This window comes from Dermacentor andersoni, chromosome 1, assembly GCF_023375885.2.
Source record: "Dermacentor andersoni chromosome 1, qqDerAnde1_hic_scaffold, whole genome shotgun sequence".
NCBI lineage: Eukaryota > Metazoa > Arthropoda > Arachnida > Ixodida > Ixodidae > Dermacentor > Dermacentor andersoni.
In genome coordinates this window covers 238,316,888-238,342,337 of record NC_092814.1, presented here as the reverse complement: position 1 = coordinate 238,342,337, position 25,450 = coordinate 238,316,888, and the positions used below count along the sequence as shown (strand labels likewise).

Here is a 25,450-nt window from a genome sequence, read left to right as displayed (position 1 = left end):
CCATTCTTTTCTGCCTGTCTTGCGTTTTGCTGTGGGGATGAGCCTTAGTTTAGTTATACAGCTGGTTTTAAGTCGAAGGCTGTGGAATACCTATGTTTTGTAGCATGGAAATTGTGCTGCTGGAAGGCTTTTCGATGCTGACGAAATTTGTATGCGCTACTGGTGCAAGCAGCATGACAAACTGCTCTCCACGAATTGGGCGCATCGCACCTTTTAGGGGTTATGGACTGTAACGCTGACACTGTTTGGAAATAGTGGACATGTACTATTTGTAAATGGAATATATAAGGTAAATAAAACATTTTTTTTTCGGCATTAACACCTTATTTTTTAATTTTTGCTAGGGTTGTTCAAATAGCGAAATTTCCTCATTTAATCGGAAACAAATATTCAGAAAAATGATCTCCAAATATAGAATATCTTCTCTGTTCAAAGTAAAGTTTTAAAGAAAGGGGTTGCATCGATTCCGTTAGGTAAAAAGAAAAAAGAGAAAGATGTTTAGAATATTTGGTACATGCTTGATACATGCATGTAATGCTGTTTGCAACTGGACACCCGCTTGACTGAAGTGACTATAAATGACAAACAGCTGCTCTCAGTTATCCAGTGCACTATGGCAATTATAGTAATAAACCAAGAGAACAGCATGTCAGCAATTGTATGTGGATGTTGTCTTCGTTGAAGGAGAGAAGCCTAATACTACAGAACCACACATAGTTTTAAAGTAATGCAAACATGGTTAGACAGGCCAAAAAATAGATTGCTTTGCCCTAATTGCAAAAACAAATTGGTATATAAGCTACCTAAGAGCAGTGCACACAGATAGTTAACAGCGTACAGAGATGGGGGCAGAGTGAGGAACAACAGGACAGAACGCCACGGCAGCCGTGGCTCCCTTGTAGCAAAATCATTGGGAACAGTGATGAATTGCATGGGGCTCCATTAACCCTTTCACTACTGAGGACGAGTCAGGCTTGTCGTTGGAATTTGTACCTGCTGGGCCTATCTGCACTAAAACCTGGAAACGCTGAACTTTGTTTCAAGGATTTAGTTCGGATGGGCCCAGATATAGTGAAATAACTGTATGCAAAACAAAAATGTTAACACAGGGAGTCGGGGCTCCCGTACTTGTTCTCAGTAGGATCGGTGCAAATTCCAGCAACAAGCTTGGCTCATCCTTGGTAGTGAAAGGGTAAAGTGTTGTTATCCCTTATATTCGAACAGAAACGAATATTTGACAATTCCGAATGATGAATTCTCGAATCAGATACGAAGCAAATAACAAAGATTGTTTGATTCGTATTCACAGTTCCAAATATACGCACACCCATAATTTTTGCTCTTTCAAAAAAAAGTGCACTAAATTAACCCCACATATTAAATGTACCTCCAAACTTTCGTTCTGTTTTTCTTTTTTCTGTTTTGTTTTTTCTTGAACAAGTGTGTTCATTATGTGAGTAAATGCGGTAGGTTGTGACACCATCAATTGGGAATAATGAGAACAAGCTAACATTTGTTATCTATAGCCTCCAAGGTCTGGCAGCACTCATTCGCTTGCCACGCGTGCTGCCAAATCTCGGAGGCCATGTACAGCTACGCACCATTTCATACACAGCAGGCAACGATACGAAGGCTAGAAAGTCTTTTCTCACTGCTCGCATTTGTGACCAAAAACTAGTGCGCCAGCCACATTGGAAAGATAGCTACATAGGTAGGCGCCATCTAAGCAATTAAAATTTAGCCTCATATTTTTGTGTCGTGAAGTGTAACATATTTATTACATGAAAAACATTGGAGATCCAAAAGTATTTAACACCAAATGAGCAGAATGACATGTTTCTGTGACCAGTGTCCACAGCACATCAGCTGCACTCGCGATTAAGATTTTGTATGTTGTCTATACTGGAAGCACAAATATGCATAAGTAATATGTGATTTGATGTTAACTTGTGTCCACAAGTTGTAGTTGTAATATATAATGTAGAGCTTCCGTAGGAAACATAATAAATCAAAAACAGCTAAGCTGTGACAGGCACGGAGTGAGAATTCTATGAGTGCACTATTTGCCTAGCTTCCACGTGTTGCCTGCTATGTACAAAACGGGAATGGTGTTGAATTATCATGAATGCCCTGCTGTTGAAGCTTCATGACACAAACCTAAAACAAATACAAGCACCAGTTGGGAACAAATGGGCCAAACAGTACAAAATGATGACTTGATAGATCACCCACTTCGGCGACGCTGTCATGTATAATATTTTTCTGGCGCTGTCATTTGCTCGCCTCGTTGGTCGTTTGGATGCTGTCTGCAGCTGTATTATAGGCTGTAGAATCATCTGCGAAACAGTTGTTCACTGAGCCCTGAGCCGTCCATCATGTGGGTACACCATTACAGTATGATTTATCATAATACAGTGTAATTGAAACACTGTTATGAGCTAGCAAAAATGTAATTAAGACATTTTTTGATATACATTTTGTTGTGTAAATAAGGGAGACACATAGAAGCAGCTGCTTCAGCCGAACCACTGACTTGATTGCATTTTAAGTATGCACAGAAGTGACATTTCATAGTGCACGTTGTTTAATATTGTGTTTGAATGCAGTATTTACCTGCTTTGCTCACAATAAATGGTAACTGCACAATGTTTGTAACGATGCCAGATGTGTAGATTTTCCTAGCTAAAGAATGGTAACACCTCAGTCACGGCTATGATGAAACGTGGTGCATTTATTCTGGATGCAACACACAGAGCACCTAACCGTAGTATGCCATCTTGAGTGCAATCAAGCTAGGGGTTTAGCTGGAATAGTCTTTTATGCTTGGTTCCCTTAATTGGGGTTTTGATTTTTTGCTTTTTGTGGCATTGACAAGGTGAAAGAAATGTTGCTTCTTTATTCAGGCGCCCCGGTACAGATGTTCAAGCTTGGCTTTCCATATAATGTAAGTTTCATCCAGACTGTGTTAATAATTGTATGTTCCTTTTGGTGCTCTTTTAAGTCAAGGCTGATGGAATATGTTGCAGTGAAATAGCATTTCATTATGATCAAATATTGTGCTACAACTGCTGTTCTAGTTGTGCGAAACCACTAAGAATCTAGCTTTGTTACATTTTATCAGATTTCAACAGAGCATGAGTATTCGGCATTAAGCCTTTTCCTAAAGGTCATTTTTATTTCTTATGTGAAATTGGGTACGCGCCAAATTTTGTGCGTGAACAAGAGTACAATAATCCACACTGCAGCCGTGGCCTAGTGCATAACGTGTCTGTCACGGCTAAGGAAGGTGGTTGGTTCGAAATCTGCGGCCAGGCACCCAACGCAAATGAAAAGGGTGCAGCCGTGGCCTAGTGCATAGGGTGTCCGTCACGGCTACGGAAGGTTGTTGGTTCGAAATCTGCTGCCAGACACCGAACGCTAATGAAAAGGGTACAGGCGTCCTCCTACCCAGCACCCTGTTGTGTACAGGGTTTGTCAACGCCTGGGGGAAGGTGAACCGGACCCATGCTATGCCTTACAAGGCACCCAGTTTCGAACACTAGGCTGAGGAATGTAGTATGTTCCGGTGGGTGCATATGTACGTACGCATAGTTTTTATGGCAGCATGCGTGCCTGCGCTGTTCTAGGACATGTCACCCATGACAATTCAAAACAATAATCCACAGTAAAATATGAGGGCGAGTCAGTTAGTCTTCGTCCCTATTTTTAAAATTTATTTTAGCCAAATTGTGGCTGTAAATGCAAAGTCAACATATCCATTCCTAGTGGTGGCCTTTTCTGAAACCGGCCTAGCCTTATCTGCCAGTAGCTCCGTGGCACGGTGTTACTGTCTGTGGTTGAAGATGGCGGTTGTGCTTCACATGTCCACGGGGTACGAGCAACAAAGTGCGATTCATTTTATATATAGCAAGGGACAAATGGCCATCGAAATCCACAGGGAAATGCAGCTCACATATTCGGAAAAGTGTCTTGCTTTGAGAAGTGTGAGGTCGTGGTGTTGAGAGCTCGCAAAGGCCGTGAAGACCGACGGTGGTTCCACATTCAGCTGGACAAATTCTACCACAGGGGCATCTCAAATTTAGTGCTGCGATGGGACAAATGTCTGAACCGGTGTGGGGACTCTGTGGAAAAATAGTGTAAGGTACGTAGAATAGTATGTGTATTTGTATATATTTGTAATTACCTGTGTGTACCTTATTTTGGCTAATAAAATATAAGAGCAAAGATTTTCTCATTTGCCCTTGTAATAATAATAGTTAGAAATACAGTTGTCGCCCAGCATTACATTTAAGATATCAAGTATTACACTTGATAATCTGATATTACACTTGAATTTGTGTTGCATTGCATCTATGCCTTTATTGCTGTTTAAAACTTTGTTTAGAAGGAAGCACTCTGCAATTGTTGGCATTCTTATTAAGGTTGGAAATTGACTTTCATAACTAGTTGCCTTTCATATGGAGTCATGTTGCTTAGTTCAGATAGCCTGCCATATTGTCATTCTAGAAAGATCTATATTACTATAGTGGGTTTTATTTACATGCCTACCAACTTTTCTGAATTTTCTATAAATTTTACAAATTGAGGCTGGTTATATGATTTTATAAACATTTCAAATTTAAAAAATAAATAAATTTGATTTGCAAAAAAGCTTCATTCGTCTGTCTCCTATCATACCCTTGGAAGTCTTCTGATTGAGTGAGGACATTAGAGCATTACCTGGTTCACAAGCAAGCAAAGTCAGCAACACCAAAGTTACTAAAAAAAAACAGTGTGTTACTTGTCAGTTTGTACAGTTCCAAGTTTGCTGCTGCTTGTGTGCTGTGTGAACGTAAACCATCATTAACGAAGTATGTATCTCACAAGAGGTGTGTGCTCAAGATGAACTTGTTAAATATGCGTGCCATTTCTCCCCTCACCCCTTCTCGTGATGTGTCTGGGATTCTTTGAAGTTCACATTGGTAGGTATGTAGCTGGTACTTTCTACTGTTAGTTGCAGTTGCCATGATAACAGCTTTTGATGTAGGTAAGAAACCTGCATTTGAGCAGATCATTCTAAAGACTGTACACCAACTGGAGACCTGCCGCATAAACCAAATTGAGGAACAGGGTGCATAGGTGCTAAGACAGCGCTTGTGTAGCAGCTTCCCTTGCGCTAATGAGTAAGCGAAATAAAGTAACTCATTATAAATGGTAAAGAAAGCAAAAAATGGTGACCTGCTGATGTGTATAGCTTCCATTGCATACATGCCATTCAGTCAAACACATTGCAGAGTTTGACGAGTTGCTCAGCACCGTTTGTCTTCTCCGTTCGTGGTTTTCTTAAGCCAATGTGGCGAAGATGGACCACGAATGGAAACTAGTTTCTCATGCTAGCGATCACAGCGGGGCCTGCACAGTGTACACAGTGTTGTTTCAGTTCTTCCTATTGTAATGCTGAATTTAAATTTCTGTCTTGTAGATCAAAAAAACCTTTTGTAAGATTATGGCAAAAAAAGGGGGTTGGGTTGTCTTGCACGTACGGTAAAACTATACGGGAACCAAAGGAAAGTCTAACCGAATTTTGCCGTAACTGAATTATCCGTATAACAGCCAATTATCAAGACTGCGAGCATGTGTAGAACATAACTTGAAGCATTTATTGACAATTTTGTTTTCTAGCCTTGGATAGCTGCATTCTTATGGGCTCAAAAATTCAAAAATGTTTGTGTACTAGGCATTGGGTGCACATTAAAGAGCTCCAGGTGGTCAAAATTAATCCAATGTCCCACACTACGGCACATCTCATAATTAGATTGTAGTTTTGGCACGTAAAACCCCAGGAATAAATCTCTCTCTTCCTTTCTTTTTTTTAGTTTCAGGGCGTTAAAATAGTTCGTTACAATGTCATAGTTGCATGTATATTTCAGTGACATACACAATTGAGAAAAGAAAGAAGGTTTAGTTTTTCCCACTTTTGCTTTCTACAAAATGTTTTCTTGCTCATCTGCCTGGCTACAGTTCTTGAAGGAAAGTGTGGCAGTGTTAGAGGTGGTGTCGCTGGGCAGTTTTACTACTGGCCATTTTCATGAATAGGGCCAGGTAACCTTGTACAGGTACTTCCATGTTGCGAGAAAGTTTATGGAGCTGGAAGTTTCTTCATGCTGAGCAAGTTCTACTGAAACTTTGTGGATTTTTCATTCAACTAAGCAAAATGGTGAGCTTCAACTACTTTTGAATGTGCACAGGAAATTTCAGGAAAGGGCATTTCTGCCTATTTGCCTCATGGGCATTTGTGGCGGTAAATAGGCAGTGATAATCCCACATCTAATCCCTATTTTGTGTGCAGAAAAGGAGAGAGCAGCTCATTACTGGTCCCCTTTGTATCAAAATGAAGTTGAACTTCGCATGAGTACAGGGCAGTCATGGTTTGTTGGGACAGCATGTTTTCATTGATTTGCAGTCCTCGCTATATGAGTGGTTTCAAAGTGAACATTGGGCAGGGGGGAAATTTTAAGGGGCAAAAGCCCTTTTGCCACCTGAGCAGCATTACAACTTTAGATGCACTACGTGTCCACACCATGGGAAATTGGTTTTAGTCTGTAAATTTTCCACTGGCACGCCATTTCTTGATGGCTTGGTTGAACTAGCAAAACTGCTAGGTTGTATACAGCTGAACCTTGTTATAGTATAACTGGTCATAACAAACTACTGAATATAATAATGTGCTAATTGAAAGTGCCCTTGAAATTCTCAAATAACTGGATAAAATTAACCCTTTTTTAGTTCATTATGAAGATTTACTGATCATTCTGTGCCGATTAGAACAAAATCTGTTGGCATGTGACGCTGCTCATAACTCTTCTAATGGATGTAATAAAGTACTAATTCAGGGTGTCTACCAACCGGGAAAACCGGGAAAACAGGGAATTCTCAGGGATTTTGAGTAGTCTGGAAAAAGTCAGGGATAACTCAGGGAATTTGGGCCTCTATCAGGGAAAATTAGCGGCAATATTATTGAAAAGGTCGAAAGTCGCGGTAATGCTGGATCGAGTAACAGACAGGAATCGTAATGAATCGTCTTTGATGCCCTGTCGTCGGCAGGGGGAGTTGCCAGTGTACAGTCAACGAGCGACTTTCCGGATTCCCGATAATTTGGACGGCTTCGCGGCCCCGCCACGTGCCCCATAGAGTCAACGTATAACAACGTGTGAAATTTCCGACGCAGGAACTCTTCGCCGTCCGAATTTCCGGATGTTTTGCCGTGACCGCAAGTCCGAAGCGGCAATAATCAAAGACACCACCACTGCCGTTTTGATTACTTCGCCACCTCGAACCGGCACTCTCGCACGCAGATCCGCTGGCAGCCGTTGCCACCACTGCAGCAACGCTAGGCCTAGCTGCTTCGACGTTCGCTATGAAGTTTCTTGCCGTTGGGTGCCGAGTTTTTTATTGAAAGAATTAGCTGCTGTCAGCAATAGCACGGACTCCGCCTTTGTGGTCCTCGCGATTGGCTTAGAAACTTGGAAAACACGGTGCGTTGCATAATGCTGGTTTCTGAAAGTCAGCTTCGCGTCTGTACAGAAATGTTACTTGGTGAAGCTTACGCAAAAGTATTGCAGTGAAGCATAACAAGCGTGGGAAGGGGCCACGGAACACAGTATGTATTCCTTAATTATACACGCAGGCACCCGGTATTTCCTGTCACAGTACGAGCACCGATATGCCTAATATGTGTACCGACAGGCCTTCAGAGCGTTTTCGAACGTGCCTGTGGCGGTTTGAGCCCCTAAGGGCAGTAAATGACACGGATTTATTTTTTTCCAACTGGCCGATTTTTCGGACGTTTTCGCGGCCCCTAGAGACTTCGAAAAATCGGTTGTGGGCTGTGCAACTGACCAAGATGCTTCAAATGGTCCTTGGGGCGAATGAGTGGCGGAAGGCGGACAAGAACAGAAATTACCTACGCATTGAGGAATAAACGGGAATGGAAGCTTGCTGCTGCTGTTTTGAAGGAGCTTGAGCTCAAAAAATAAAGTTTCGGCTGATGCCGAGATGCAGGTGTCCCTCTTCCAAACCAAAATAAACTCTTTAAAGCAGTGAAACACAACACTCGGGCGTCGTGCGCGGGCTGAGAGTATGTCAGGACAGTTGAGGTTGACTTACGAGCTGTTGAGAGAGAATCTCAATTGTGACAGAGTTCCACTAAGGTTGCTATCATCATCATCCCACTAAGGTTGCTATCAGTTGATAGAAATAGCTCATATTCGAAAATATTTGCTTCTATATGCATCTCCTTTTTATTCGTATTTGATAATGTCCGACCCCATTTGCAATTTTTTTCGAAGACACTTTATTTGCTGTGCATTTTACTAACCCATGCCTTCTATTCTCTTTTTGAATAACATAAACACTGCTCCTTAGTATTCAGATTGTATTAAGTCCCGTTTTTATTTTTTTCATGTGCTTACTAGAGAGTGACAGCATCAGGCGATATGGTTTCAGTCCGTCTTGACATAAAACATAGTTATGCATCACTCCGGGAAATTTGCAATGGCACCCAGGGAAAACCTGGAAAACTCAGGGAATTTGGAAATGTCAACTTGGTAGACACCCTGTAATTGGAATTGCCCTTAAAGTTTTCAAGTAAACACATGCATTTAAAATCTCAGTTTAACAAAAGAATATCCTATAAATGAATGTAACAAACCCTTCTTTAGTTCATTATGAAGATTTACTTATTCTGCGTCGATTAGGCCAGAATCTGTCCATGTGTGACTCTTCTAGTAACTAATTTGATGTGGCAGTTCAAAATTCCCGTGGGGCCACCTGGCATTGTGCCAAGCCGGCCACACTACTGAGGCAGCAGCCATAACCTCCAGTATTGGGCGGTACGCAGCACACTGCACATCTTGGAGTTCACTCAGCAGTGGTTCTACTTCTGCACACTGTGCTTTGGTTGAGTGTTGTCTGCTGTCACACCGCAATAAAATACGAAGAGTGAAACACATAGCACAAAATGTGTGCTGTGCAGTTCTTGGAGATACCCTCTGACTTTGTGCAATTATTGAAGCTTAATGCCTGTGTAAGGAAATTGATTTTACTGTTAATAAGCATCTTCTCGCATACTGCAGTAACTGTTGAACGAAATCTGAGGATTGCAGTGCTCTGCCAGCATTCTCGCCAAACACTGATAAGCTTAGTGATTGATTCATGACGGAAGAATAAATTGACACATGCACACTCTTAATTTACTTTGCGGTGCATCATGTACTGTTGCGTTGCCGTCAGCTTATCTATTGGTAACTACGCCCACCCCTATCCCGCTAGGCAGTATTGGCTAAGAGGGCAGTCATAGTTCATAACAAAGCATTTTTGGCTCCCCCTTTATTTTTGTTATATTGCAGTTTAGCCATATATGTGGAAGAAAAGGCAAAAAAAAAAGCGTAGTCATGCTTTTTACTGGCACTAATGTATTTTGAATCGGCTAGATTGGTTTCTGTTGCTCCTTTTGTCTGATACTATATGTTCAATGTTTTATACCCGTGTCGCACGGGTGTTTGGAAGGCCTTCCAACTGACAGTCCGTTGACTCAAAGGTCAAGTTTGAGCGGTTACACGGGTGTTTTTGAAGGCCGCCGAGTCAATAGTATATTGAGTCAATGGAACACCCTACAACTTTATCGAAACCCCGATGGCCTTTGAGCAACGGAAGTGGAAACAGCATGAACATGCGCTCTCGTTCAGTGTGCTCGTACTCACAATTAGAAAGAAAAAATCAAACCAAAATGCTCTAAAATATAGTATATATGGGTGTTATTAATTATTTATTTAAGTATCTTTACCACTTGAAATTTTTGTGCTTTTAAGTAGATTCAATATTATTTAACTGTTTGTGACATGAAAATGAAAATAAAGATTCGCAGCACCACACAATTTTTTTAAGAAACACCTGAACCACTCAACAGCTTTTTAAAAGTACTTTGGAGCAGCGCCACAACTCCTTTGAGTTGATAGAGTTGTGGCGTTTCAAAGGCCATAAACTGGAAGGCCTTCCAAGTGTACCCGTGTGACATGGGTATTAGATAGTTGCGCTGCATCTAAGTTCTAATTACTGTTCTTCGGATTAGTAAGTTGCTGTTAGATACACAGTGGGTTCCTTCCAAATTCTCTGTTTTGTGCTAGCCTTAAGGCATGCTCAATTGAAACACGCTCATGGTTGGAAAAGAGAAAATTGAAACTCCCTCTATTGGAAAGTGCATTTGTTGTTTGTGTGGCTCTGGGCTTAGTTGGTTATTGCCAGTGAATTGCTTACACTATCCGTGGTTAGAAGTATTTCCGATTAGCTTGGGCATTCACACTTTGCAAGTCACCAGCCGATTGGCTTCCTAAGCTGTATGTAGGTAATTTAAATTCAGTCTTGTGTGGGGTCCGCCATGACTGGGCTACCATGACAGGCCTAGGGAACAGCACGTAATTGATTTTTCTCAAGTGCTGCCCAAATGCTAACCTGCAATATTGTTTGTGCAGAACAGAAATTATACACTAATTAAGTACTCATTTTTCAGCAACATGCCATTTGTGGCAAATGCGTGGCGGTAGCAGTAGCTGTGCTAAATGCCTTCGCTTTCCTTACTAAATTGCTCCATGCCCATGTTCTGCCCTCGGCAACAATAGCATGCAGAATGCATAAAGGGGTAGCCTCTTTGCATGTAAAAAATGCTACTTGTGGGGCATACTTGAAACTGATGTCAACAGGAAGGCCTTCTCTTTGTGCCTTGTTCTGACAGAAAAGTTTTAGCCAGTTTTTTCAAAGACAGTGGGTTATAATCAAGTGAATATAGGGATCTTTGTTTTACTTTTTTGATGACCTAAGTAGGACAAACAACTACAGAAGTTTTTTGAAGAGCATTTTTTTAAAATCCACTACTATTTTTTTTTTCTTCAGAAGGGAAGCTTTGATCTGCTTCTGCCACTATGGCACAATTTTCGTAGATTTGGTAAACATAGTCCTCTTGAAATTGCCTGAGCGTTCTTTTGATTCTCAATAGCATCCAGTGTATTCGCTGTAGGAAACTGTGTGATGGCTGTGAACACTAGGATTATGTACTACTAGAAATATTTGAGCAGTTGAAAGCTGAAGATAAGCTGGTACCAAAGAAATGCTTTGTGATGCAGCTAATGCAGAGTTATGTGATGATACAGGGGAGGCCACAGGAATGGGATAAAATTAGTGGAGGTGCAAATTGGATCAGGAACATAAGGAAAGACCGCCAGGGATGTCCTTGCACTACATTTTTTTCCTGCTATTCTGTGTTGGAAAAAGCAGGTGGTAGTGGACGTCAGAGACTTAGGCGCTTGGTAGACATTTTCAAAGCATTAAAAAAAATAAGTTATGGGGTTTTACGTGCCAAAACCACTTTCTGATTATGAGGCACGCCATAGTGGGGGACTCCGGAAATTTGGACCACCTGTGGTCCTTTAGCGTGCACCTAAATCTAAGTACACGGGTGTTTTCACATTTCGCCCCCATCGAAATGTGGCTGCCGTGGCCGGGATTCGATCCCGCGACTTCAAAGCATTACTCAACCTTATTAAAATATCTTTGAGTATGGTATCATGCGACATTTATTTATATGCGATGCACCACGCTCTTGTCTTGAGCACATTTCCCATTCACTTGGGCCCATATTTTGTAACCTCCATGTGTAATTTTAAATTACTATTATCATGTATTTCTCTGAGCGGCCGATCCCAGAAGTGATGGCTGTGTGTCAGCATCTATGCCACATATGAACCAGTGACCAAGGGGGAAAAGAATGGGAAATGAAATAGGTCATGCAAAAATATGGCTCCTGATTTCCAGCCCAGATGATTCATTATGAGTATTATAATAGCTGTTTTTTAATGTTTTTGCATTTGCTTTGTGTGACTTTGCTTGTGCACTGAACCCAGAAAGCTTGTAGCTACATTGGAAATAGGGGGTAGTCATGATGAACTGTTTTTGATGAATGCACAGTTTTGCAGTTCTAAAGCACTGTAATAATTTTGACCAGCTGAGCTTCTTTTAACATCGACTAGGTTCTAAGTTCACAAACATTTCTGCATTCCAACTACAATGAAATGTGACCACTATTACTGGGAATTGAACCCCGCAGCCTTGTGCTCAGCAGCAGAATGTTGTGGCTGCTGAGCGAGCTACAATAGAAGGCTGCCAGAAAATTGTCATGGTTGGTCAGCTAGCCTGTGGCTAAACCAGTGGATCAATAGCTTGTGTCAGATTAAGAATGGACAGTCATTGACAACTGTGGACAAGACCACCAGGTTTTTTTGTTATACTGTGCAGTTTAAAGAACGTCAATAAAAATATCATGCATCTTAGTCCATATATATTTCTAGTAGTATTTTATGTGTCTCATGAGTTAGAGAATGTGCATGTCATTCTAAAGGCATGAAGCAAAGTCCTAAGACTCTAAGCAAAGAAAGACAAATAGCTTGCGAAAAGAAATTGATCAAAAGTGGATGTTCAAAGGAATCCTTAGGCCAATGTTTTGAAAAGGGGATCTGTATTCGTTAGGGCAAAGGCCGCAACCTTTTCAACACATGGCTCCAGGCTGAGGTTTCTTTTGTTCATTCACATTTGATTAATAAGATACTAAACATATTTTGGGAAAACCATAATTTGTGCCTATGCACAAAAGCTTTTAGAATGTGCAATTTGCTAAACTGCTAAATTATTTCACGGCCAAACATGCAGCCTCCAATTATGCATTTTTGCACCTGAGCGTTGGTCCTACACAGTGCACTTCAGAGCACCATGCTGAATATTTAAGCTGTGAGGTATTTGAACTTCTCAGATTTTAATAATTTTCATATTCCAAAAATATATTTTGTGCACAGTAGGAACACGTTTATGACAATGCATTTTTGATGATCCAAGACAAATTGGAGTACTTTACTTGAATCATCATTATTACTCATGGTGTGCAGAATGGGGCATACTAAGAGAACAAGTTGATTGTGTTAAGTGTAAGATACATAATTAGAAGTATAACATGCAGAAATGCCTTTTTTACCACTTTGCATTCCTTGGAACTTTGGTTTTCTTGAAATTGCTTTGTTTATTACCATAGTAGACCTTTCCTACAGTTAAGTTGGGAGTGCCAATTGCCTCAGATGGAACAGGTTTCCCTGTCTATAGTGGGTCCAGTGATTGACGGAATTTTGTTTGATGTGCAGATGAAGACACTGCAGTGGGATGATCAGCACAAAGTGAACACCAAAAACTGCTATTGCTACTGCGGGGGACCGGGCGAGTGAGTGTGCTTGTCTTGTGATAAAGCTGGTTGCTTCGTGTCATGAAATTTTGTCCTGCATTTTGCATCACTAATTGGCAGAGCTGATCATGTTTCCCTTGGCACCCTCAGCATTAAGGAATAGTTTGCTTTAGGAGTGCACTATTTCGTGAAAGAATGTGTTACATTGTTTTTTACCATCGTTGAGGTGTTTTAGAATCTTTGCTTCCAAGTGCCCACACCTAATTGGAGGGTTTATGGCATACAAAATAATAACAGTAAGTGAGGTTTAAATATCATTTTAATATAATAGAGCCTGACGCTACTAGCCAAACAGTGTCGGATTACATTCCCACAGCATTGGTTGTCACTTATCTGCATGCACTGTCTACCTTTAAAGTACTGCCACTACTTATATAATGCATCTAAGTGCTGTCATCTTGTTTATTGTGTTTTATATTTAGGATCTTCTTGCATGTGTGCTTCTTATGAAGTTCTTATGTATTGCTAAACTCCGCTTGCTTTTTCAGGTGGAATATGAAGATGCTTCAGTGTCGGTCGTGCCGGCAATGGTTTCATGAAGGTATAGGATTACACAAACCTATTTAGTTTTATTATTCAGCTAAACCTTTGCCTGCTAACCTTCAGGAATGTTTAATTTAAATGAAGAGCTCTCCTTATATGTAGCCAACTAAGAGGCCTGCCAGAGTTGCTTTTTATGCTTTGCAGGTAGATGTTTACCCATGGAAAGGAGCAAAATATTATTTCTTTTCACATGTATGTCATGAAAAGCTTGCTCTTGAATAATAAACATCTCTCCCGAGTATTTTTGTGGCTCATTGTAAGGCAGCACGCAAATGGACGAGGATGACTAGGAAAGAATGCGGGATGAACACTGAAGGTTAGCACACAAAAAAGAGCCTGAATAGCTAGCAATGAACAGCAAAAGAATGTCAAAGTGAGCAAGTTCACAGTGATCCATTGTAAGCAGAATGCAAATTGTTGAGGATGACTAGGAGAGAAAACACAGGTTGAGTACTGTGGGCTGTGTGGACTGTGTGTGTACGCAGAGCTATCATGTCTTTGTAGCCACGGTCCCACCTTTATTCTCAAAACAGTCATTGCTAGGCTGCTAAGCACGAAGTCGCGGGTTCAAATCCCAGCCACGGCAGCCGCATTTCAATGGGGGCAAATTGCGAAAACACCTGTGTACTTAGATTTAGGTGCACATTAAAGAACCCCATGTGGGCCAAGTTACTCCGGAGTCCCCCACTATGGCGTGCCTCATAACCGGATCGCGGTTTTGACACGTAAAACCCATAATTTACGTAAACCCACGTAAGCACATAATTTAGTCATTGCTTGAGTTGAATGAGCATGACTGGGAGTCGTGTCTAGTGGAAGACTGTAAATGTTTTCACTGATGTAAGGCTTGCTTCTGCTGAATTCATGCAGATTATTTTCATAAAACATGCACATTTACTCGCAGCAGGGCACAATGCACTGTTGTTAAGGGACTTGCCCGTATGTGTATAAATTGCACTTCATTTTGATTTACAACAAATTAAAAACTTTGAAAGCATGTTAAAAGAGTCCCTGGGTGACACACAGCAAAGTCATTGGAAAGAAAACATGAGTGACTTTGCGCTTAATAAGTTCTACAAGGCATCAGCTTGGGACTGGTTTTTTACTGTGAATGGGAAATGATTTGTAACTGGCAGAGGATTTAGTTTCTTAATCCCTTGGGCATTTTGGACGACCTTAACTCGTCAGCACGATACTGGTAAATTTTACTTTTGACGAGCGCAGCTCGTCTAAAGCTAAAACTTTTTTGGGTGCCAAAGTTTGCTGCGCAATATAGTTAATTTTAAAGCATTGTTAATTGACACATTTCCCTGATTTGAGTTTTACCATTTGCAGCAATGAGCAATATATGCATATTGCTCAGTAAAAAGGTAAAATGAGGTCTGCATGCATATAGCGTGAAGTGTATTGGTTGAAAGCTTTTTAGAAGTGTTTTCAAAAAAGGGTAGTTTGAAGATGTGCCATAAAAAAGCAAAATAATGTCACTTTGGTCAGAATAATAAAGCGCTTAAAGGGCTAATGCATGATCAAACAGAACTTTATAGCAGTTGCATGCTTGATGCTTTCCTTTTTGTCCTTTGATACTTTTGTTTATGAACATGTGGACCAATTTTGTGAACTTTTCCTCCCTTCAATAATTCCTTAAGTAATGACACTGTGGATATTTTAGGAGTTCATCGTAGCTGTCTATTAATCTGTGTTTAGTGCAACATGGGCATTGTGTCACTTGAGTCTTGTATGGATGTCATCAAGCACTGTTTTTGGTTTTGATGCCCTTCATAGATTAGTCCACAGCCTTGTTTTTAAAGCATGCTAGGAAACAATGCATTCAACAGTAATTTCAAGCTAATGCATTCATTTTTCAGCTTGCATCCAAGGCCTTGAAACTCCACTGCTATATGGTGACAGCTTTTACTACTTTACATGCTCTGTGTGCAATAATGGGCCAGAAGTTGTCAAGCGGATGCCTCTGACTTGGTTTGTCCACTTATTGGCTTTTGTTATTGAACAGGAGATCATGTTGACCATGCACTGAGGAACTTTGCCTATGGGTGGTACTGTGGTATTAAAAGTAACCGTTGGGCAGAGGAATTATGCTTTTAGGTCTAAAATTTTGGTAGAGGGCAAGAAAGTTTGATCTATAGTTATTTCGATAGTTACGTACACTGTGCACTGCACATTAGATTATACATTGCTTTAAACAGGGTATTTTCTTTCACAGTAGCTCTAAATGGCAGTACTTTGGGTGCCAAATTCAAACCAGAATGGGTTGCTTGCATGTGTAGCGTTGTTTAAAATGTCTGGTATGCTTCTGAAATATTAGCATTTACATAATTGTGCACTATGCCACAGGAGCATTGAAAGAACGGCAGTGTGCTGCATGCATTGAAGCAAGGTCATTTTGCATGTCTGTTTAAGGGCATGTACAGCCCACTCCTGTGCAAGGCAGTGACCGTTCTCGAGTGTGTTTTGTTTGATCTTGGAAACCTGGAATAATTTTTTTCAGGATGGACATTACTCATTTGACATTGTACAACTTGGTCATGGAGCGTCGAAAGAAGTATTACGACTTAGATGATGTAATCCTTCCATACCTCAACTCTATATGGCTGGCCTTGCAGTTGCCATCTGAAGTATGTACCTTTTTCATGTGTTTGTGTAGTTTGCATCACGAGTAGTAGTGCTGTTTTCTATAACCCAAGTTTCTATGCCTTCTTTTATCTAGATTTTTCGGTGTTCTGTCCGGGAAAGGCGAACAAACATTTATGGGTGCCTGTGCAGTGATAGGGCCAGGTAATGTTGTTCCTACATCTTGATAGTTTATGGGATCATTTTTAAGTGATGGGAAGCCAGAATTATCATAAATGGAGAATATGGTGCATGCACGGTAGAAGAAATAAAGAAAACTACATCAGTGCCAAGCAACACATTGCTTGACACTCATGGCTTGTACTGGTGGCATCATTGTTGGTATGAAAGAATGAAAACTTTTATTGAACAGAATGCTGTGATAGCTGGTGATAGCGAAAATAAGGTGATTGCATTATATATGCAGTGCCCACTGTATATCTTAGGTGCAGCTGATAAAACCTTGTGACCCTCTCTCCTTCGGCTGCACCCTTTGTTTGTTCCATCTTATTTGCTTTCCTTGTCCTATTTTTTTTTTCTTTTGCACATATGTGCTTGACAATAACGGAAGCATTTTTTCTTTTTTCAACTTGGGCTCTTTTTATTTCTAAAGGTTTAAATCCGGCAAGGAAGTTAAGAAGAGAACGTCGTTGTGGGGACTTCGAAACAGAACTGCTCCTCCCATTCCTGGGGAAGAAGCACCAAGGGAACATCGAAGTGTTGCGCCTGCCTTGCCTCCACGAGCACCACTTTCCAAGGCTGCTCCAGGGTGAGCAAGAAGCTATCTTTTGCTCTCTCTGTTGTGTGTGAAAAGGGGTTTATGGAAACTGCCATTATGCGCTAGATAATTAATTACTGTAAAGGGGTACATTCTAGCTAGAAGCATAATTTTTATCCGCGCAGAAAATTCTGTATTCCTTTTTACCCATTCAGTGTGTATGAAGTAACATACATGATGAAGGTTTGTAGCAAAGCCATTACCATCTTCTCATTCTAGAATCTTGAAGCGTTATTATTTAGTCCTTTTAAGTACCGGCAAAAATCCGAAAATGCATTCAGAAAATGATTTTTTTTTTTTATTGCATTCTGGATAGCAAATCTGGATAGTGCATGCACACACACACAGAGAGAGACAGACAGACAGGCAGAAAGATACATACATACATACATACATACATACATACATACATAGATGGATACATAGATAGATAGCCCTGATTAAGCACCCTAATCTAGCTAACGCATTTACGGTGGCTAGATGGGTAGGTGTGCAGACCAGCGTAGTTCACAGCTTGTCCGTGTCATGACAACAGGAGTGACGCTGCAGTCAGAGGCCTGTCGCGAAGTGCGCATTGTCCGAGTATGTTGTAACTGTGTGCGTGGGCCACAGTTGGCTACCAGAAAGAGCCACAACATAGCTGTTTTGGCATTTGTTGGGGCATTGCCTCGGAGACCGGGCGGCGCGCAATCTCAGAGGCGATGGAAGGAATGGGCGACTCAGCCAGCAAGTTGGAAATCATTGAGCGAGGCTGGTGCAGCTCTCGTTATGGCAACAAACAGCGTGCCCGTGATACTAATAACGACAGGGTTTCTCAAACTGCCAGACTTGGAGCCATTCTTTTGCAGTGCTAACTAACCTCGAGGGAAAGCTAATGTTTACAGTCAAGAAGGTGGTGGCAGGTGGTTTCGAAATCACTGGAACATGTGTTCCTCAAGCTACAATCAAAGCAGTGACAAGGCAGAAATTTATTATTGAACTTACCTGCAGCAACATGCACGTCAGGTTCCTGTTTTCAATTTAACAACTGAGGAATTCAAGTGGTTCCTACGGAAAAGTGTAAGCACACTACGGCTGTTGCTCTGCATGTTCATAAGATAATATAGAGCTTGTGCACAAGTTAGCGACATGCCTGAAGTGTTCTTTTGTCACGAACAGCATATTAGGCTTTGGAAAACTCGTGAGCCAAACCAGAATTTCGCACAGCAGCTGGAATGGTTTGGTGGCAAGCCACACTAGTCACTAGTGTTCATTGTGGTGTCAGGTGCTTTAGATTTGGGGGATACTGAATGCCCATTACACAATGTGCTTCTTGCAGAAACTAACCTTTCAAACTATATCACATTACCCGATCTTGTCGACGATACGAAAGTGTTCCTTTTTGAATGGGAAAAATACGAAACACAGTTCCAAATTTTATTGCCCAAGAAGCAGGATCAACAATGATGCGGAGGTTCTCATTCACAGCGAATCAGTTTGTATGATTGAGTTTTGTTGATTGGGTTGATTTTCTGTACGGGATGATGTCATAGAGAAAGAAATTCTACAAGAGTGGACACTCCCATAGAGCCCAGTGGCCGAATTGACTGTAGCGCACAAAGCGGATGGGATTAACACCTTCCGGTTTCGGTTTTGAGCGCTCTCGTTTTGAAAGCCATCTGGCACACGCCATGCCCGCTCCGCTGATTGGCGCGGCATTTTTTTTTTTCTCCGCTTCTACTGCTGAACCACGCACAGCTTCGGTGCAGAATCACTTTATTATTTAGTAAAGATGATTACGAACAATTTTTACAAGCCTCCACCGAATCTGTGCCACGTGCAATTTCATAAAGTAAACGCAAGACATATTCTGAAATGATGAAATGTTTATTTTGCTCTATATGAATGCTCGTTCTGGACTTCTTGTGCTTTGATCCAAAGTTGTGGCACCAGGTAAGCAGCACTCGTTGCCGTATGAAGCTCAACCGGACGCCATCAGCTGAAAAAAAGTAAATTACAAGCATGTATCATTTTGGTATATTGACCTAACTGGAATACTGCGTGTAGAGGCGAAATGCATTTAAGTAGCGAATGGGCAGCATTACAGATAAATTCACTCTTCCATACATTTCGTGGCAAATAGACGCCTCCCAAACAATGCCATAAAATATGAAGAAAACATCTGATTTTCAAGCATCCCTCCCTCCTCGGGCATTATTTCCTGCACTTTAAGAGCACAAATACACAGGTGACTGCATTTCCAAAACAACTTGGCTTCAGTCGATGCGATGGTACGCCAAGTACACAGAGGTGGCCACAACACAGGATCTCAGCCAGACCATGTTACACGCTCGCAGAATGCCTTCTAGTAGCACTCAAGGCAAATTTGTAGGTGCAAAGCCTGTTTTCAGTCGCTCAGAAGACAGAATTGTCAAGTTCTTGGTTTTCGAGCTCCTCAGCGTTATCTTTTACTCGTCCTGCTGGCGCAAGCAACACACTCCCGTGTTATCACTCTTGGCAATCGCTCGTTGCCTTTTCGACAAGCTTGAGTACTGAAAGAAGGTATACGTTGGTTGCAGGGCCATAAAAAAGCGTCGCAATTTTGTCCCACTAATATTCAGCACACGCCAAACTGTCACCACGGCCGGCTTGCTTTTTGCTACCTGCTTCACAACCCCAGGTGCAGCGAGCATGCCTCAAAAGTATCCCGAAAAGTAACAAAATTAATTACAGTAATTTTGGGGGTCAGAGAATGCGTCACAAACTTGTCCCAGTAAGATTCAGCACGTGTGAAAGTGCGGAACACAGCCGAGCTGCTTCTCGTTAACCGCGGCACAACGCCAGGCGTGGCGCGCATGCCTCAGAAGTATCCCAAAAAGTAGCGAGATAGAATAATGTTGGGGGTCTGGGAAAGCGTCACGAACTTGTCCCAGTAAGATTCAGTACACGCGAAACCGTCACCATGGTCGAGCTGCATTTCGCTAACTGCGTCACTTAGCCGGGTGCGGCAAGCGTGCCCAAAAACTACTGAAATAAGTTGTAATGATGTTGCAGCTCGTAGAAAGCGTCGCAAACATTTCCCAGTAGGAGTCATTAACTCATATTAACTGCACCAGAATGGCCGAGGTGTTTTTCGCTGACTGAGTCACTAGTCTCAGTTTTGTGCCGTAAGCCTAAATTTGCTTGAAATGCGTCGCAGACTGTCAATCAAAATTTGTCACCTTGCCGTAGTCCAATAGTGCAGTGGTGCCGTGTCAAAAGGCAGAAGGCACGCAAGAAAACAACGGGAGCCCAACAAACGGGCTACATCCAAAAGGAACGGTTCGTCGAACAGACAAACTTCACATGCACTGCCGGCCTCACTTGCTTCAGTGCCACGTCATGGCATGTCTGGCGCATGACGCATTATATGGAGCGTCTGGCGTGCCGCTAGCTTGTTGCTAGGTGACGCAAGAAAAATAGGTTGCGAAGTATAAGTTCATTTTTATGCAAAAATTTTTAGTTTTAGTGGGAAATAATAAAAAAAAACGTCTGTAAGTTCATTTCACATTCTTTTCTTTTCTTTTTTTCCGATGCTCGCGTCAACTAATGGATGGGATTAACACTAGGTGTGGCGTGTTTCCTGTTGCCAGTTTTTGCTGTGTCCCCTCTTGTTGAATTTCTTTTTCTATGATGACATTTTGACAACAGTCGCTGGCAGGAACCCTACCTGCCACATTCGCCTTTGTCCGATCAGTATGCTTTGCCTTATTAGTACTGGTTTATATTGAGAGTACTAAAGCACATCTGTCACTTTGAAACTGCCGCCTCAGTTACCTTAAAACATTGGCTGTTGCTTTGCAAAACGCAGTAGTTAATGTGTGTAAGTAACCGATCTGCAGAGTGATTGATTAACTTGCCGTGGTTGCTCAGTGGCTATGGTGTTGTGCTGCTAAACACGAGGTCACGGGATCGAATCCCGGCCGCGGCGGCCGCATTTCGATGGGGGCGAAATGCGAAAACACCTGTGTACTTAGATTTAGGTGCACGTTAAAGAACCCCAGGTGGTCGAAATTTCCGGAGTCCTCCACTACAGCGTGCCTCATAATCAGAAAGTGGTTTTGGCACATTAAACCCCATTTTTTTTTCAGAGTGATCAAGGGCATATATTTTGGAATATGAATTCTTTTTAATGTGTAAACAATCCTTAAAGAGGTATGTGTACAATGGGGCAGCATCCTGCAAGACATCGCCATATTGCTGTCAGCAGCACACTGTAGGCGTGTGTTTGCTTGTTCCAAAATGCTGCAAAACATTTAACGCCTTGTTAATGGCAGGGCTGGAAATGTAGCGGAGGCATGTCTGCTCGCCTAAATCATGGCTTTGTCTAAGTGCCATTCGGCAGCCGTTACCATTTGAATTTACTTTCATCAGCTTCGTGCACTTTGCACTCTGCCTCTTTAACACAACAAGCGCAATCGAATGGAAAAAAAAAACCTACTGCAGATAACACCATGATGCGATCGTTAGTCATCAGAACCAATTTAACGAGCTGGCTCCAGAGATCGTGCTGTTGGTTCTCCGATATCTATACTGGTAAAAAGCTTCGTACCTGGAGCATTGTTCTAAACACAGTTGCACCCCACTGCATAGTAGATATTGCGTTTGTATGTGAACTGATCGCACTTAACGTCGAAAATCTCAGTTTTCAGTTGAAATGTAAATGGTTTAGAACAAAACAAAGTGTAGAGTACAGCTGAACTCTATAATGATGCTGCCGCTGCTGCAGCTACTAATCTTGACATATGCTCACGCTACCACTATAGCGCCCTAGTTGGGGCTGGAGCTAGGTACATCTGCAGGGTGCCTATAGATATTTATTTATTTATTTAAAAATACCTTGCAGGCCTCAAAGTGAGGCATTGAGTAAGGGGGGCAGTACATAGAAAATACATATTATGTATGACATCTGTAAAACTGTATTAGTTTAAAAACTACAACTGCAAGTGCAACCGAGATGAAAAAGAATTATTTAGTTCAAGGTTCACTGCGGAAAGAAAAGAAAACATAATATAATAACAAGGAATAAATCACACAGATTGTTTTCAGTGAAGTCGTGTAATTAACAAGACCAGAGTGTTAAACAGCATTAATGATTAAAAAAACAAAAGACAGGATAGTTACTAACGCGAATTTCCAACAGAACGGTAAACATAGCGACATAACGGTAATAATGCGACAGTAAGCTGTAAAACTTCACATTTCTTTAGCCATGTATTCAGTCAAGGCATCACAGAATGAATCGTAGTTGGACCGGCATGCAATGCTGTCCGGGAGCGAATTCCATAATCTGATAGAACGAGGAAGAGCAGAGTAATGGAATGCATTTGTAGAACCGTAAAAAACGGGCATAGCTAAAATGATTATGAAGCCCATGTGGCGTGGAGTAGGGTCGTTTCAAGCATGCGGGTGTTCGAGTGGAGTGAAGGAATTAGTGGAACAGTGATAAAAGGGCAATGTCTCGGCGGGTGCTCAAGGATTGTAATGAAAGCTTAACTTTTATTTGTGTTACACTAGACTGGGTAACTGTAATCGTTTATGATGAAGCGGCTTGCTTTGTTCCGGATCCGTTCTAGCGTTTCAATGAGGTATTTCTGATGAGGGGACCAAATGGGAGATGCATACTCGAGCTTGGGACGAACGAGAGTTAGGTAAGCTAGCTTGCGAACATTTGAAGGAACATTTCTTAAGTTGCGACGCAAGTACCCCAACGATCGGGAGGCGTTAGCTGAAATGGACGTGATATGCTCTGTACAAGAAAGATTCGATGTGAATAGAACTCCTAGATACTTATATTGTGTAGCCATTGCAACAGTGTAATTATTAATATGGTAAGGATACAGGGAGGTTGCCGACTTCCGGGTAAATGACATTACTTTGCATTTTGAGGTATCTAAAGTAATTAGCCATTTATTGCACCAGCTAATAATTTGTTGAAGGTCTTGCTGAAAAATGAGATGATCATCTGAATTAATAAACTTGGCATCAAAATAAATGAACAACAATTTGAGCGGGTGCATCGGTTGGGAAGATATAGCGAAGACAAGCGAAGACCCATCATAGCCAAGCTGACAGTCTTTAAGGACAAAGATCGCATTCTCTCTTGGGCACACAAACTGAAGGGAACGTCATATTCTATTCGCGAAGATTTTTTGCCGGAAACTCGACGTGCTAGACAAAAGCTAATTGAATTTGCCAAAACCCAGAATAAAGCTTTAAACGGTCAGTGGCAAAAGCACCCTGTGATCGTCTGTCTCCTTACCTGTTCCTCGGGATCTGTGGTGGCGTTTGCTGCCATAAAGAACCAACATTCCATCAGACTAAGCGATGGCTGATTTTACCATTTATTCCTCACTGTCATGATGGAGAGCAAGTAACAGGGGTGAAACATACAGTCGAACCCACTTATAACGATACCGGTTTTAACAATATATCGTTCATAACAATGAGAAGCTTCACTTTCACTTCACTCTATTTCGTTAAAGACCCTCATGTGAGGGTATTACATAAGGGGTGGGACACATATAGGTTAACAACAGTATACAGAAGAATTTTGAATGAGTTATACAAACAAAAATGATTATTGTGATGCAAGCGCACGCGTAATTTGGTTAAGGAACATAGATGGGCATGTGATGGCAGCAAGTTCTTGGGGAAGGCCGTTCCAGTCGCAAGCAGTCCGGGGGAAGAATGACGAAGCAAAAGTTTTTGTGTGTGCTCATGGTCGAGACATCTGCTGCTGATGTCCGGTGCGAAGAGAGAAACGTGGTGGGGGAGGGCAGATGTAGGGTTCCTGTGATAGCTTGGAATAAGAGAATTTATGAAATAAGCCCAAACTAGAAATGTGGTGACGAAGTGCAAGAGTAGGTAAGTTGGACTGCGATTTCAAAAATGATATGCTGATATCAAAATAGTACGAGGAATGAATGAATCTAGTTGCCCTGTTTTGAACTGATTCAAGTGAATTAGCAAGGTATACTTGTTTCGGGGACCAGGTGGGCGATGCGTATTCTAATTTTGGTCGAACTAGTGATTTGTATGCGAGTAGCTTAACATGCAGAGGGGCAGAGTGGAGATGACGCTTTAAGAAGCCAAGCGTTTTGTTAGCAGATGAAATAATATTCGCGATATGGCTATTCCACGTATGATCATGACTAAGATGAACACCGAGATATTTATATGATTGGAGAGGGTCGATAGGAACGTTAGAGATAGTGTAGGGAAACAGGAGAGGATTACTGTGACGGTGGAAAGATATATATTTGCATTTGTTTATATTAAGTGTCATTAGCCAGTCGTTGCACCAGTTTTGTACCAGATTTAGGTTATATTGTAGGGATTGTTGGTTAAAGGTGTCAGTAACTGTTTTGTAAATAACGCAATCGTCGGCAAACATCTGAATATGGCAATCTAATTTCTGAGGTAGGTCGTTAATATAAGTTAAAAACAAAAGAGGCCCTAGGACGGGTCCTTGGGGTACCCCTGAGGAAACTGGTAGTAAGTTAGACATTTGTTTATTAATGACGACTGATTGGGAGCGGTGAGTCAAGAATTCTTTTATCCATGCTAGTATCTCACAATGCAAGTTTAGGCTGGAAAGTTTCAGAAATAGGCGGTTATGGGGTACCTTGTCAAATGCCTTAGCAAAGTCGAGGAAGATTGCGTCGGCTTGGAGGTTAGCGTCAAGGTTGGCGTGCAGGTCGTGAACGAAAATGGCTAGTTGAGTCTCACAGGAGTAACCTTTACGAAATCCATGCTGTGATGAATGAAAGAAATTATTTGAGTCCAGGAACTGCATTGTTAAAGAGTAAATGACGTGTTCCATGAGCTTGCAGGGTATGCTGGTAAGTGATATGGGGCGGTAGTTAAGTGGTGAATCTTTTTTACCCGACTTGTAGACTGGGACGACCTTCCCCACTTTCCAGTCGTGGGGTATGATACCTGTAGAAATGGACTGCGAGAATAGTAAGCATAAAAACTTGGCAGACGTGTGGCGAGTGTTTTTCAGGACCTGTGTGTCGATTTCATCAATGCCGGTAGATGAAGAAAGTTTTAACTTATCTATAAGAAGGGATATGCCGGTTTCTGAGAATGTAACGGCTGGCATTGCAATTGTGGGGTCACTGGCTGTCATGAGGGGTGGTGGTTTTTGTTCTTTAGTGAATACA

General features: G+C 41.6%; 1 protein-coding gene across 4 annotated transcripts in view; it reads left to right on the top strand.

The window, feature by feature from the left end:
• The window catches only part of Pcl (polycomb protein Pcl), a 97,690-nt gene that overhangs the window by 51,223 nt on the left and 21,017 nt on the right, over positions 1 to 25,450 (top strand). For all 4 annotated transcript variants that reach the window (XM_055063533.2, XM_050195746.3, XM_055063532.2 and 1 more), the window contains 7 exons: positions 2,904 to 2,944; positions 13,218 to 13,294; positions 13,804 to 13,856; positions 15,724 to 15,835; positions 16,365 to 16,491; positions 16,584 to 16,651; positions 17,100 to 17,255. In XM_055063533.2, the coding sequence (XP_054919508.1) occupies positions 2,904 to 2,944; positions 13,218 to 13,294; positions 13,804 to 13,856; positions 15,724 to 15,835; positions 16,365 to 16,491; positions 16,584 to 16,651; positions 17,100 to 17,255 (634 nt within the window). The remainder of the gene's footprint in view (positions 1 to 2,903; positions 2,945 to 13,217; positions 13,295 to 13,803; positions 13,857 to 15,723; positions 15,836 to 16,364; positions 16,492 to 16,583; positions 16,652 to 17,099; positions 17,256 to 25,450) is intronic.